General features: G+C 38.3%; 2 protein-coding genes across 3 annotated transcripts; one reads left to right on the top strand and one right to left on the bottom strand.

The window, feature by feature from the left end:
* Positions 1-4,768: 4,768 nt before the first annotated feature.
* On the bottom strand, positions 4,769-8,763 carry LOC113689896 (uncharacterized). The gene is made up of 2 exons (XM_027207703.2): positions 5,708-8,763; positions 4,769-5,608 (listed from the first exon to the last, which is right to left on the bottom strand). The coding sequence occupies exons 1-2, from the start codon at positions 8,631-8,633 to the stop codon at positions 5,085-5,087; spliced, it is 3,450 nt and encodes a 1,149-aa protein (XP_027063504.2). The 5' UTR covers positions 8,634-8,763; the 3' UTR covers positions 4,769-5,084.
* Positions 8,764-11,498: 2,735 nt separating this feature from the next.
* Positions 11,499-14,005, top strand: LOC140037480 (uncharacterized). 2 transcript variants are annotated; one of them, XR_011841350.1, is made up of 5 exons: positions 11,499-11,958; positions 12,776-12,837; positions 12,927-13,031; positions 13,129-13,264; positions 13,674-14,005. XR_011841350.1 is itself a non-coding variant. In XM_072081602.1 (4 exons), the coding sequence occupies exons 1-4, from the start codon at positions 11,715-11,717 to the stop codon at positions 13,803-13,805; spliced, it is 543 nt and encodes a 180-aa protein (XP_071937703.1). In that variant the 5' UTR covers positions 11,503-11,714; the 3' UTR covers positions 13,806-14,005. The 2 variants fall into 2 exon arrangements, 1 of the variants encoding a protein (XP_071937703.1); XM_072081602.1 differs by lacking the exon at positions 13,129-13,264 and having other exon boundaries at positions 11,503-11,958.
* The last annotated feature ends 104 nt before the right edge of the window (positions 14,006-14,109 follow it).

Below are 14,109 nucleotides of genomic sequence, written 5' to 3'. Positions count from 1 at the left end.
GAAAATTAAGATATCCAATTTTTATTATTTGATCGAGTCAAAAGAAGGTCGGGTATCCGCTAAGATGCGGGGCGGGTTAGGGTCACATAAGAAGGTCGGGTACCCGATCCGTCCCGCATATATATATTTTATTTTTATTTTTATTTTTATACACACACTATAAAATAATAAGTTAGAACTAAATAAGTAATTTTATTGAACAAATTGCATTACAAATATGAGAGACTATAGTTTATTTACAAGATTCATTTGTAAAGGCCAAGATCTTATATTTTATAGAAAAAAGTTTAATTAATGTGGACCATATATATTAAAAATTGTGCTACTTATTTCAAAATTTTATTGATTTTGAATTCGTTTAATTTTTTTTCTTTATCTTATATTCTCTTCATATGCTTGTTTCTTGGTGAGAAACATTTTTTTTAAAAAAAATTATTAAATCTTAGATGAATGTGTAAAATATAAAATTAAATTAGCATAAATCATTTTTTTTTAAAAAAATGATAAACGGGACGGGACGGGTACCCGCTGATCCGATCCTATCTCAGTAGGTACCCGTTATAGAGTACCCGCTGATATGCGGGGAGGGTAAGGGTCAGAAAATGACTGACTCGCAAGGTACGGGTCGAGTCAGCCAAATGATGAATGGGACGGGTATCTGACCCGCGCCCACTCCTACCCACCAGTTGTAATTAAGTATGAAGAGTGCCTTTTGAAATAGTACAAACTCGTATTAGTTCTCAAAATTCGGTGCAGATCCATGGTCATAAATAACTTATTCTTGCCTGGGCATTATCAAGGCTTAACGGATGGTTTTATCCAGTGTTGTATTTGGGCATAACTTGGGAATACATTTGATCTTAACTTTTAGGAAAAGTCTTATAGAGGCAAAAGTCCATATTCTTAAAAATTTGCTTGAAAATTTTTTTTGTAAGGAAAATATTTGGGTGGGTTCAACAAATCATGCCTTCGAAACCATAAATCAGGTATAAAGTTTCTTATAAATCACCCGCTAACACAACCTTTATATCGGCAGAGAACACATGAGCTTTTATGAAAAATTTTACTTGATAATACCGTACTGCTACTATATTTTGTAGAAATAGAACCCATGGAGAATTTAACCGTCCGAAAACTTGACGTGGTTTCAAAGGTTAAGAGTTTGTTTTCTAATTAATACTATGGTTAGAGAGAATTTTTTATTGAACAAATAATAGTACAATTTGGAAAGAAATAATCATCAAATATGACAAAACAAATAATGATACATTTTAATTGCAGCACGCACTTGTACACTTTGTTTTATCAATATTTTTACAATTTTACCATTCCCAAAAGATTTCTACATATTTCAATTGAAAATCGGCCAAGAGCAGACATAAATTGTTTTAGAAGAAATATCCTCCAGTGGCTATTTATAGCAACGTGTTAATTATACAACGTGTCAATATGTCTTTGAGTTAATTGCACAAAAGCCACATTCCAATTAAATGTGTCTATAACATCATTTCAATAATTATACCAACACAAAAACTTATATGAGTTGTACACGATGCAAAAACGATTGCAAAATAATTCCATATTTCAGAAATACCCAAATGACTCCATAAATCAAAGATTTAAATGTATCAAAATGAGGGTATTTCAATAAATATATCTAAATATATGATGCTCCTCAATTGTACCAAAAGGTTTAAAAAAAAAACTACACAACATTTCGTATTTAAAAAAAACCCCTATTAATGCAATTGAAATTCAAACCCTTTTTTACCACAACTCATTCTTATATTCTTATACAGTATAAGGATACGAAGGTTGGAACTAATATCTATTCTTTCTTTTTGCGAGGATTGAAATTCTAATTCCACCACAATTTAAGTCATTGAACGGAAAAGATCAGGCTTCTTTCAGTTTTTTTTTTTTTTTTAAAATTTTTTTGAGGGGGCAGCAGTCAAGTAGCAATCATCCTATATTACTTTTTTAAGAATAGAAATTTTCTGCTGGTAACTAGTTAGAGAACTAGGAGCACGATATTGCTGACCAACACTTGGTAATAAGTGTGGGGTATAGAGTTAAAAATTCATCTACCGTATATGACTTCAATGAAAAAAGACAAACCATTCCCCCAGTTCTCCCACCACGTGGCAGCCATGCACGCTAGATCAAAACCTTCAACTAAACGGACGAATAATGAGTTATTATATATAATTTGTTTTCTTGATTTCGTTATCTAATTTTTTCTTTTGATCATTAGGGAACCATCGAAGCTGTGACTGTTTGCATTTGTTTAGATATGTAGGAAATCATGTAGTACTTCTTAACATAGTGAGTTCGGCACCGTAACGTCGTATCATTCAAAGTTAATTGTAAACCCTTGGTACTTAATCTTGTCAATAATTAATTATCAGGATTTTTTTTTTGTTTTGATAATAACTTCAAAAAAAACTTGATGGAATTTGTGGTGTTTCTGAACGTCGAGTGAACGAGCTATTTGTATAATGCAGCACGATTTTGATAAAAATACCTGAGGATTCCTGACTGTCAAGTCACGAATCCTAAGTACAGTCCGATGTAAATGGCAGTAAATATCAGTAGAAAGAAAAAAATTTTGAAAAATGAGATTAAAAAAAAAAAAAATCTTGTATCTGGACAACAGATAGCAGATAATGTGATCAAATTGAGCACACTCGGCTCAGCTTACTAGACTAGAACATTCAAATGATCACAAGGAGAAACTACTCAAGCTAGTTAGGTAACTGGAAGATGCTTTAATTATACGTATGGAAAAGTGCGATTGGCGTTAATTTTTGGTGTTCATGCTGCGCTCGACTTTCTCAGCATTATGTTTTGCGAACTCCTTGGCTTCTTCGGCCTTGCCAACCACCGTCTCTTTGATTTTTTGAGTGGTGTCCTTGACCGAGTCCCAGGCTTCTTGTGCCGTCTGCTTCGCTTTATCACTCATGTCTTTTGAAGCTCCGGCCACCTTTCCGGCCACATTCTTGGTTTTCTGCATCACCTTTGTTTATTTCACAACAGAGACAGGAGACACGCATGCCGTTAGAAATAAAACCAAGATCATCCTTGATCAAGCAAGCAATTTTAACAGGAATCAATGATCATGAACTAAGTTGATCATCATTGCTTATATATATATATATACACACACACACACACACACACACACTATATATATATATATATAGAGGCAATATTATCAGAATGATTTTGTACGGACTGATGAGTAGTAATTACTGGTAACTCACATCCTCTGCGTTAGAAACGGCCGCGTGTTTCATTTCTTGGCCGGCTTCCTTGGCCGCCTCAGTTCCTTGTTTGGCTGCTTTGCTGCCTTGTCTTGCTGCATTGGCTGCCTGTTCGTATGCAGCAGTTGTCGCATGCCGCCTAGTTGCCTGCTATCATGAATTATATTAGTAGACTACTACCAATTAAGAGCATTGGCTCACCCCTTGCAAGCCTTCGCTGGATCACTACTTTTGTTAAGTTTTTTTTTTTTTTCGACAGATCATATTTTTAAGTTGATATATATATAGAAAGAGAGAGAGAGAGGATTCACCTGGAAAGGCTTAATTGGCGCAACACCTACGAAAATCCTAGAGCTCCAAGGCCTGCGCACGATGATTGCTCTTGAGGTTTGGAACTTGAAGAGGGTGGTGGTTAGAGCCATGCTTGCCATCTTAATTATGTTTGAGCTTTTCCTAGGCCTCAATAACAGAAATTGCTGTGAAATACTAGTAACTTCACCTCTAGTTTGCTTTCGTCTTTCGATTAGTCCTACTACTGGGGATATAAATAGGGAGATCAAGGATAGCTCATGTGGCTTTCCTCCAGAGCTATGCACAATTTTCTCGTACCAATGGTTGAAGAAGAATAATTTTGCTGATCCAATATTTAAGGGTCGACAATTATTTGTTTACCGGGTTTTAGGCCAGATAATGTATCCCTGTTTGGTCACGGGAAGCTGAAATTAGAAATGGCGTTGCTGACACATAATTACCCACCACTATAATTTCCCTCAATTTTCCTGTGCTTCAAGATCGATATTGTTCGCAAGTCTTTTAACACGAGCTAGCTAGGAAACTTTTAATCTTTCACCATACGTAATTGTGATTAATTGACAAAACAATTCATGATCTTTCAAATCATATTTTTTATTTGGACCAACTATCATTAGAATAGTTGGCCATCACAGAAGATTCAAGTCTTTGCGAGACGGGAGGTTAAAGGTTCAAATCTTGCCTTCCGTTTCTCTCCATGTGAGTGCATCTTTGTGAGATGGGAGGTTAAGGGTTTAAATATTACCTTTCATCACTTTATCAGTATGTAGCTGCTCCAATTCCATATGGGTGCGTAGTGCACTCGTATGGTCCAATAATAATTCAGTTCCTGTCAGTTTCCATTAGACTATTTGGATCACGCCCTAGAATATATAGACTTAGAGTAGATGTAGGAGTAGATGTAGGGTGGATGGTGACGATTGATTTTTAAAAAAAAAATTCTGATTTTGATATATATATGCCCCAGTACATGTTCTTTTCCCCCTTGTATTCTATGTAATTCCTATCCCATGTATTCGTAAAAATTGCGGGTCTTAAAACGCCCAAAAAGCCCAATGCATCCACTGGAAAATCTTCTGCAATGCCTTTGAGAATCAGGTGAACACCAATTTGTGCAAGAAACTTCCACACCTCGTCCGCTAAAATTTTCAAAACATTATCAAGGAACAAATGTACCATTTCTACTATGGAGTTACAAATCTGCAGCTGACTAGGCCATGATTTGATTTCTTTTGGTTTTTTGTTTCACCCTAAGATATAGTTGCCTCTAAAAGAGTGCTAAATATGCTACATCAAGGGATCATTATTCAAGCTTTAAGCCCTCATCGTCGTTCAAATTTCAACAACGAAATTGTTCAAACACCTTGTGGCCCCAAAAGGGTTTATTCTAAGTCTAGAAGTAGTACTATAATTGTGAGGCTAAAATGAAAAATTTGGACAAAATTTGAAGGACAATTTTGAGAGCTCTCCACTGTTTAAGTCAAGGAATAAGACAATTATGAGAGCTATTCATCTAAAACCAACTTTTCCACTGGAGGAAGAAGAATGCAGCAATGAGGATGCGGTAAAGCTTGAATTGTGACTTTCCAAGCACAAGCTGTTCATAGTTGTTGATGATGGCCCTCCTCCATGATAAACCTTATCATTGTCTTTTCCAGTTCCCTTGTGCTCATTAGCCTGAGAATCTTTGAGCAGCATCTCAACTTTCATGTATTCCTCTTTCTCATGTTTTATTTCTTTGAGCATTGCTGCCACATCCTTCATAGTTGGCCTATCATCTGGTGATGGATTTACACAAAGCACAGCCACTCCAAGGATTTGAGTCATTTCTTCAATTTCTGATTCAGGCCTGGAAAGTAAGCTGGGATCCAACAGCTCTGCACCTGCCCTTTTTTGTCTTACCCAGTCCACAATGTGTAGCCCGTCAGGTATTGTGGGATCGATTGGTTGCTTTCCTGTTAGAATTTCTAACACTACTACTCCATAGCTGTATACATCGCTTTTCTCCGTGATTTTCATCATGTAACCATATTCTGCAAGAACAGAAACGATCGACAAGCAACCATAATTTGTCACATCACTTAAAACACTCAAATCAGTTTGGGGAAAAAAATTGCTAAATTTGGACTAACCTGGTGCAATGTACCCATAGGAACCGGCAACAGTTTTGGAAGAACGAGCAAAGTCTTCATCATCAACGAGTTTTGCCAGTCCGAAATCAGCAATGTAGGGCTCAAATTCAAGACCAATGAGAATGTTGTTTGCCTTGATGTCCCTGTGAACAATTGGTGGAACACAATCGTGGTGTAAATAAGCCAAGCCTTGAGCTGCACCTAGGATGATCTGATACCTCAGTTCCCATTCCAGGCAACCACTGCTTCTTTCATGGAGGAGACTTCCCAGGCTTCCATTAGGCATGTAATCATACATCAGCAACTTTGTATTCTGATTCCAACAGCAACCCAAGAATCTAACAATGTTTTTATGACGAATTGAACCCAGTGTCTTTACTTCGGTGGAAAAAGAATCGCGAATCCCACCCGTAGCTCCAAGTTGATCATTTTGGCGGCTGTATCCTACAGCCATTGTTGATGTCCATAGTTTCTTCACAGCAATAACTTCACCGTTATCCAGGTCTGCACGATAAACAATTCCAGAACATCCCTTTCCAATCACGTTGGATTCCACCAAGCATTTCAGAACTTGATCCACTGTGAAATTTAATTTCTGGAATGGACTAAATTGCCAAGGGGAAATGTCCCCTCCTCCCAACTCATAATCATTATCTTTTCTCTTCAAAGTTCGAACATGAAAAACTGCAAAGAAACCTAGAACTGCCAAGGCCACCGCTAAAACAGCAAGTAGAGCAATTGCAGTTTTCAGTTTCCAGGATCGTCTAACATCTTTGTTCTTTGGCATTCCCATGCCTGGTCCACTGCTCAAGAAGCAAGAATCATGCCCCAAAGAACACAAGCCCTGGTTCCCTGCCAGTTCAGTTGCTGATAACTGTCTGAACAGCTTATTGTCCGGAAGATAACCTGTGAAGTTGTTGTAAGAAATATTCAGGGAAACTAGGTTTTCTAGCCCGGAGAGAGCCATCAATTCTCCTTCAAGTTTATTGTGTGACAGGTCCAGCACAGAGAGTTTGTTTAGAGCAGATATCTCAGGTGGAATTACCCCTGTCAAGGTATTCCAGCTCAAATTCAAAGCAATGTCCAGGGACTCAATTTTAAACAGTTCCATTGGGATATTGCCAGAGAGATTGTTGCCACTTAGATCAAGCAATTGGAGGCTTGTCAAGCGGTCCAGTGTTGAGGGGATTGACCCCGAGAAAGAATTTCTACTTAAAACAAGCCTATTAAGGGAAGTAAGTTGGCTATAACTCCCAGAAATCCGACCAGAAAAAGTGTTCAGAGAAACGTCCAAGACCTGAAGTCTACTTAGAGAAGATAGAGAGCTTGGCAGAGTGCCAGAAAGAGTATTGTTTCTCAGATTCAGCATCTGCAACGCTAGACAATTGCCAATCTCATCAGGTATTGATCCAATGAGATTATTATTAGAAAGGTCAAGAAAAGTGAGACTCCTCAGCAACCCAATTTCGCTTGGAATTTGTCCACTGATCTTATTATCAGTGAGACGTAATCGCATAAGTGAGCTACAATTACCTGTCTCGTGAGGGATAGAGCCTGATATATCGTTGGAAATCAAGAGAAGCTTGGTTAGATTTTTCAGCTGAAAGATGCCAGGGGGTAAGCTACCGGTGAGAAAATTGTGTGACAAATCCAGAGCTTGAAGACTTCTGCAACCAGCCAATCCAGGTGGAATGCTTCCCTCAAGCTTGTTCTGCCAAGCAAAGAAGATATTCAGCTCTGTCAAAAATCCGAGCTCCATTGGAATCGAGCCGGATATCTGGTTAGTATCTAGCTGTAGTTGTGTCAGACTTGTAGCATTAGAAAGAACAGGAGGAATAGAACCAGAAATATTGTTGTTACTAATCATCAACTCCAACAGGTTGGTGAGGTTCCCAAATGACCAAGGAATGCTTCCAGTGAAAGAGTTCAATGAAAAATCAGCAATCAACAAACTTCTGCAGTTCCCAATTTCATCAGGAATATGCCCAACTAGATTGTTTTGCCACAATAACATCTTCTGAAGTTTCTGAAGCTTGCCCAGCTCTGCTGGAAGCGAACCTGATAAATTGTTCTCATACAAATACAAGTCAACTAGCTCTGAGCAATTGCCTATATCCGAAGGTATTTCCCCTGAAAGCATGGTAGTATAAACTGACAATACTTGAAGATTTCTTAGCATGCCCAAAGATGCAGGAAGAGAACCAGAAATTTTAGTATCAGCCAGACCCAGCACTACCAAATTCTGGCAATCTCCCAATTCGTCAGGAATTTTACCATCAATTTCTTTGTTCCCTCCAACTCTTAGGACCACCAGAGATGCAAGCTTTCCTAGTTCAACGGGAAGATTTCCACTTAGCTCATTGTCAAACAAAAGGATATTTTTTAGGCCGATGCAATTGCTAAGCTCTGGTGGAATGTTTCCAGTAAGTTTATTGGAGTGCAGTGTCAAGTCCTCAAGATTCTGAAGCTTACTAATGGTGATTGGGATGCTGCCCACAAGACTGTTTGAACTGATATCAATAGTTCTAAGGGAAGTGCAATTTCCAATCTCAAGTGGGATAGTCCCAGTAAGATTAGCACCAGAAATGATAAGAGTGCGGAGGGATCGGAGAGAGGAAAGGTTGGAAGGAAAAGGAGTGGCAAGCTGGATGGATTGAATGTTGATTTCTGTTACAAAATTATCATAAGAACATTTAATGTAGGGCCAGTTACAAGGATTAGAGTCTAAGGAATTCCAGTCTGAGAAGGAAGAAGGTGGTGAAGGAGAGGTTTGAAGCCAAGAAAACAGAACGACAACTTCATTATTAGCGGCTTCTGCCACAGCTTGCGATAAAACAGAGAGCAAAAGGAGGAGATAGCAGTATTGAAGGTGGTGGTGATTTTGATGGTTGAGAGATTGCATTTGCCTAGGCATTGGCATTTGCATTGGCCTCAAATCCCAATTCCAAACCTATCTTATCGGTTTTGCATTGGGTTTCTCGGTTCTTGAATTCACGTCCTCTATTAGTGCTGTGAATGCAGAAAGAAGCCAAGTATATTAGCACTACGAGTACTACTTTCCAGCTTTGCAAGGAAGCAAGAAAAGAAGAGACAAAGAAAGAGGGTGCAATAATTATTAAAGATTAGGAATCACACCAGCAGCTCCACCTCCCATCTTTCACCTCGGGGTTCTGCTTTCCTGTTTTCTTCCCTATGTACTAGTAGTAGTATTATATTTTGAATAGCCATGGATAGACTGGTTCACGCTTGGCTAGGAGCAGAACCACAGCCATGTGTTCCTGCATTGTTTTCCTCAAAACAATCAGTGACATGGTGGATGGCTTTTTACCTTCATGGTATAATCATCCCACAAATTTTCTCCATACAAATCACAGTTAACAATGAGTGTGTTTGGATTGTAAGTTATTTGAAATATTTTTACTGTAGCACTTTTTGTGATGTGATGTATGTGAGATAAAAAGGTAATTGGGAAGATAAAAAGGTGTATTGAAAATTGTAATGGTGATGTCAGCAAATATATTTGGCCAAATAATTGGCTGTCCAAACACACTCAATTTTCTTGATGCCTAACTCGCAAGATTTCCAGGACAGTGATTCCCATTCAATTCCTTTACCAATAATCTCCATTCTGGAAATAAAAAGCTTTTGTTTATTTTGGCTCTAGTCCAACTTTCCAATCCATAAATTACGCGGTAAAAGACACTTCCAAATCGTAGCCCTCCATTGCACCCTACCCCGGAAAGAAAAAAAAAAAAAAAAAAAAAGACAGAATCCTTCCAAAAGCTCTCCTTGGCATTGCTGGCAGATTTTGCATAAACAATTCCACAGGATTTGCAAATAGAAAAAGGAAGCTGGGCTAATGCTGGATTTGGTTGATAGCAAATTCCCGAGAATCCCAGTTGAAATTGAAGAACATAGTATTAATTTGTTGCAGATTTTTAGGCCTAACCACGTGGTGAAGGTATTCATTTTCAACCGTGCGTCAGACAACACATCATTCCTTTTGCAATACATTTCTTTCTTTCTTTCTTTCTGGTTTTGCCTATAGAGCTAAGTGACGAAGGAGGCCCGGCGCGCGGCGTTTAATCCCAGTTAAAGTCAGTCTCTTTCTTCTTCTTCTTTTTTTTGACTAAAAAATGCAGTTTTAGTCAATCTTCAAATGCAGTGGTTCCATTGGAATGGGGGGTGGTGTGGTAAGTATAATTGATTGAGGTCTTTTAAAGTTTGACATACTATTAATAAACCTACATTGACTAAATAAGGCAGAAATGAAGATTAAAATATAGGGGGCAAAGGTGCAGAGCCCATAGCCCTAGGAGAGGTGTGAGTCAAGTGACCTTGGAAACATCTCACCATTGGAATCCAATTCCCCCTTCTTGTGTACTATACTATTTAAACCCTATAATCAAATTATTCCCTTCCTCAGCATCCTCTTTTTTTTTTTTCTTTTTTCTTTTTTTTAAAAAAAAATTCTCTTATCTGAACCTTCATCAGGCATCAATAACAAGGGGTGTCCACCCGACCGACGGAACAACGTTGTGATCTGGAGCAGTTCTATTAGCTCGACAAAAAGTTGAACCATAGCTGGTTCACACGATCACAGAGTACTCGAGTGGACGGTAACTATAAAGTTTGAAAAAAATATATTTGGTTTTTCATACTTGAGAATCATAAAATAATTAAACATCTAAAAAAAAGTCGTTTAAATTTACTTCATTATTTGTTAAAAAGATCACATAACTATTAGTAACTAGTGTTTTTTTTTTTTTGGTCGGCGGGGCGAGGAGTGGGGAGAATTTGGACGTTGCAGGATGCCATTGTTGAATTTGTTTCTCATGCGAACCGAAATAAGCCACTTACATGATGCCATGACTTGCTCACGTGGGGAGGATCAGACATGAGACGGGCTTTTTTATTCCGTATTCCAAAATCAAAGGAATCCGGGCCATCAATTGCTGCTCAGTTTTTCAATTTTCAGTGTGATTGGAACATCCTCTCATCAACAGCCGGCCAGATCCTGGCAAAATATACAGATCTTCTGTGTGGGGTGAGAAAATGATCCGTTCTTATCCATCCATTGAAGGTCCAACCAGGGAGAGACTTAAGTCCCTTCTTGGGTTGTAGATGAAGGTTCAAATCTTATCTACAGAAAAAAAAAAATTTAAGGGTAGTGTCATAGCATTTTCTTGATTTAGTTGGGTCTGTATACCCACTAGCCTCTAACACAAACCCCCTTAGGCTCCACTTGGGATCCTCGGTGACATGTTTTCTATGCCAACCCAATGCCACCAATAGTATTGCGCCAAGTGTCTTGTTATTATTTACACTTTAATTTTCTAATAATTCAACTTGGCTTGGTTTAACACAAGTGTAAATAATAACATGACACTTGGCGCAACACTATTGGTGGCATTGGCTTGGCATAGAAAACATGTCACCGAGGATCCCAAGTGCTTAGGCTCCCCCTCTCTCCTCTCGCTCTAAATTAGGAGAGATTAGGTTATACAATCTATTGTTGCTCGGAAAAAAAAAAAAATTGAAGGTCCAACCTGTGTTGGCGATCAAATCTTCTTCAGTGTTTGTGATGGGCAGCCCAAAGTTCGGTAGGATTTTATTAAAGCCCAATATGGACTTTGCCCTCCTGTCTTCAGTCTAATTTCAATGTTTTCTGTGGAGCCCAAAAAGGCCCAAATTTGTTTACCAGAACAGTCCATAAGTTGTGGACCGTAATCACTCCATTTAAGCCCAAATTAGTCGCTTTTCTCATGCATTCCCAGCATCATTCGCTCTTTTGATTTTCTGGTTACTATTTCCTGGCAAAATTTTCATCCCCCATAGGCCATACATCCACTCAGCGCTCCACGGCTCCACCGAGACGGAGAGATTTTAATTCCCACCCCATGATATACGATATAACGTCTTCTACTAGTTTATAGAGCATCTTATACAGCCACAAGAACCATTTTTTATTTATATATATATTTATTGAACGAATAAAGCAGTTCAAATGGCTTCAGTAAGCTTATATAGCAGTGGCCTCTTCTTGCCTATTTCACATTACTCTCCCAGCAGTTGTTGCATCAAAACTCAAGCTTTGGCTCTGAACCAATCTCGCTTTCTTTCTTCCAATTCGGTTTTGAGGTTCAAAAGGCAAATTCTGGTGTCAACCGTTCAATTCAAGAAGTTGACGAGCCCCAGACCTCCTCAGGTTGTACCCACTGTTCTGTCTGCACAATCCAATTTCCTTAAAGGTAAGCTGCCACCTTCTGTTTCTAAAAATTTTCTTGCGTATTGGGTTTTTCCCAATTATTATACTTTGTTATGAGGAGTTCTGGTCAGTAGTCTAGTATTGGTTGTTGATATGTCTATCATGGTTGTTGGCATTTTTTTTAGCGGTTGGGCTTGGATTGCTGTCAAAAAGAAACATTTTTGGGGGATGTACTGTCATTCGGATAAAATGGACATTCTGGTGGCATGTTGTAAACCTTTGATAAATTGAATGTAGTTTGGTGCAAACTCCCTAGGTATGTGCGCAATTTGTAGTGGGACTGGATGACCTAAGGGCTGCTTCTATATGAATGAATTGGCTCAGCTACTTAAAGAGGTGAACTACTCTGAAGCTTTTGTGGGAATTGGAAGAAAGAGCGTTGTGTTTTTAGTGAGTGGAGGAAGGGTTATCGGTGTAGAGTAATCGATGCCTACATTTTGTTGGACAGTGTGGTGATAATGCATTGGACTATAAGGAAGTTCTTTGCTGTCCTGCTAGAGGAAAGTTTTCAAGTTTTGCTATAACAACATTGTTTAGCATTTCATTAACATTATCTGTCGATTTGCATCTCGAGTCTTAGTTCTATGTGTTGGTAGAATGGTATTTACCGTTCTTTTTCCTTTCGTGCCTTTGATTTTGCCAAGTTCTTGTACTACTACTCTTTCCTCTAATTATTTAACCGTGGTTCTCTCTCTCTCTCTCTCTCTCTCTCTCTCTATATATATATATATATATATATATATATATATTTTTGGGGGGTGAGGGAGTGGGTTTATGTTTATATCATCCTGGTCAACCAGTTGTTCGAACAGTATGGAAGGTTGGGATGGATGGAATTGAAGCAGGAACTAATCTTGTGCCTGTAAGTTTACCAGTCTCACTAGTGATTTTAAAGCAACTTACTTATTCAAACTGCGATCTCACAACCTTCTGCATTTTGTTTCTTGTTAGGGAGCTATCCCAAGGCCGCTAGCAAGAATTGCAGTAACTGTAGTTGCTCTGTCTATATCACTCATTGTACTCACGTCCTTCCTGTCTACTGCCTTCACCGTGCTGGTATGCTTTCATTCTGTTTTGTATCTCTTTTCTTTCTTTTATTTTTTTTTAATTTCACTATGCCATTTATTTGTTACTGTTGCTTCTTTATTCTCAGGACTACCACTAAATTTTGTTAAAGCTGTCAAAGTTGAAATGTATACTGAATTCAACATTTAATCAGCTAACGGAATTCCACTTGTTTGTGGGGATATGCGGTGTGTTAACTTGCTCAATATGCTACTAAACCCTGGGTATTACTTCTTTCACTTCATGACTTTACAATAGTGAGAAATAGAGTTTAGAAGATTTAAGGGAAAAAAAATTTGTCATTTTTACTAAGAATTGCTTGTTCACTTTCTGTCATGCTTTGCTGCCCTGAGGAAGTCAAGCAAGAAACTAGGAATTGGGATTGCTAATGGTAGGATAGCTATAATGACTATTGCTAAAGTAATATGTCTCTAACTTGGGAACACTGGAGTTTTATGCAGTATGTTGTTAGGAAAAGGATAAGATTTAGACGGGATTACCTTACCCAAGCAAAGATTCACCTTTTTTGCTTGTGATTGTATGTTCCTTCTGCTCAAATTCTGGCATTACATTTGCTGTGCAAGGAGTCAAATGCAGCCAATAATAAAACCTGTCTTCCTAATTTGTGAGCAGGCGATGATGGGACTCATTTACTTTACGTTCATAGCATTGAATAAAGATGAAGGCCCGAAAGGAGATGGAGGTACTACCTCTGTGGAAGACAGTCTTGAAGAAGCAAGAAAAATAATGGAGAAGTACAAGTAACTGAAGCACGACCAAAGATGTTGGTTCAGTCCTTCCAGAGAATTTTTAGCATACCTTTCTCAGATGAGGAGCTTTCGTATCTGAAGATGTACTCCTTCTTCTTCATTCACATGCACTTGGTGACGTGTAAATATGTGCGTAATAGCATAGTTTTGAAGTTACTCATTCAAGTTTTCGAAATGTGTACTTATTATTCTGTAGTTGTCTTGTGCTAATAGCTCGGCGGCTGCTAATTGTCCCAACTCATGAAATCCTCTAAAAGAAATAAATAACACAGCAAGGAGGTGGTGAAGAATCTTTGCAT

Source organism: Coffea arabica, chromosome 1c (assembly GCF_036785885.1).
Source record: "Coffea arabica cultivar ET-39 chromosome 1c, Coffea Arabica ET-39 HiFi, whole genome shotgun sequence".
Classification (NCBI taxonomy): Eukaryota; Viridiplantae; Streptophyta; class Magnoliopsida; order Gentianales; family Rubiaceae; genus Coffea; species Coffea arabica.
This window is presented reverse-complemented; position numbering and strand designations above follow the sequence as displayed.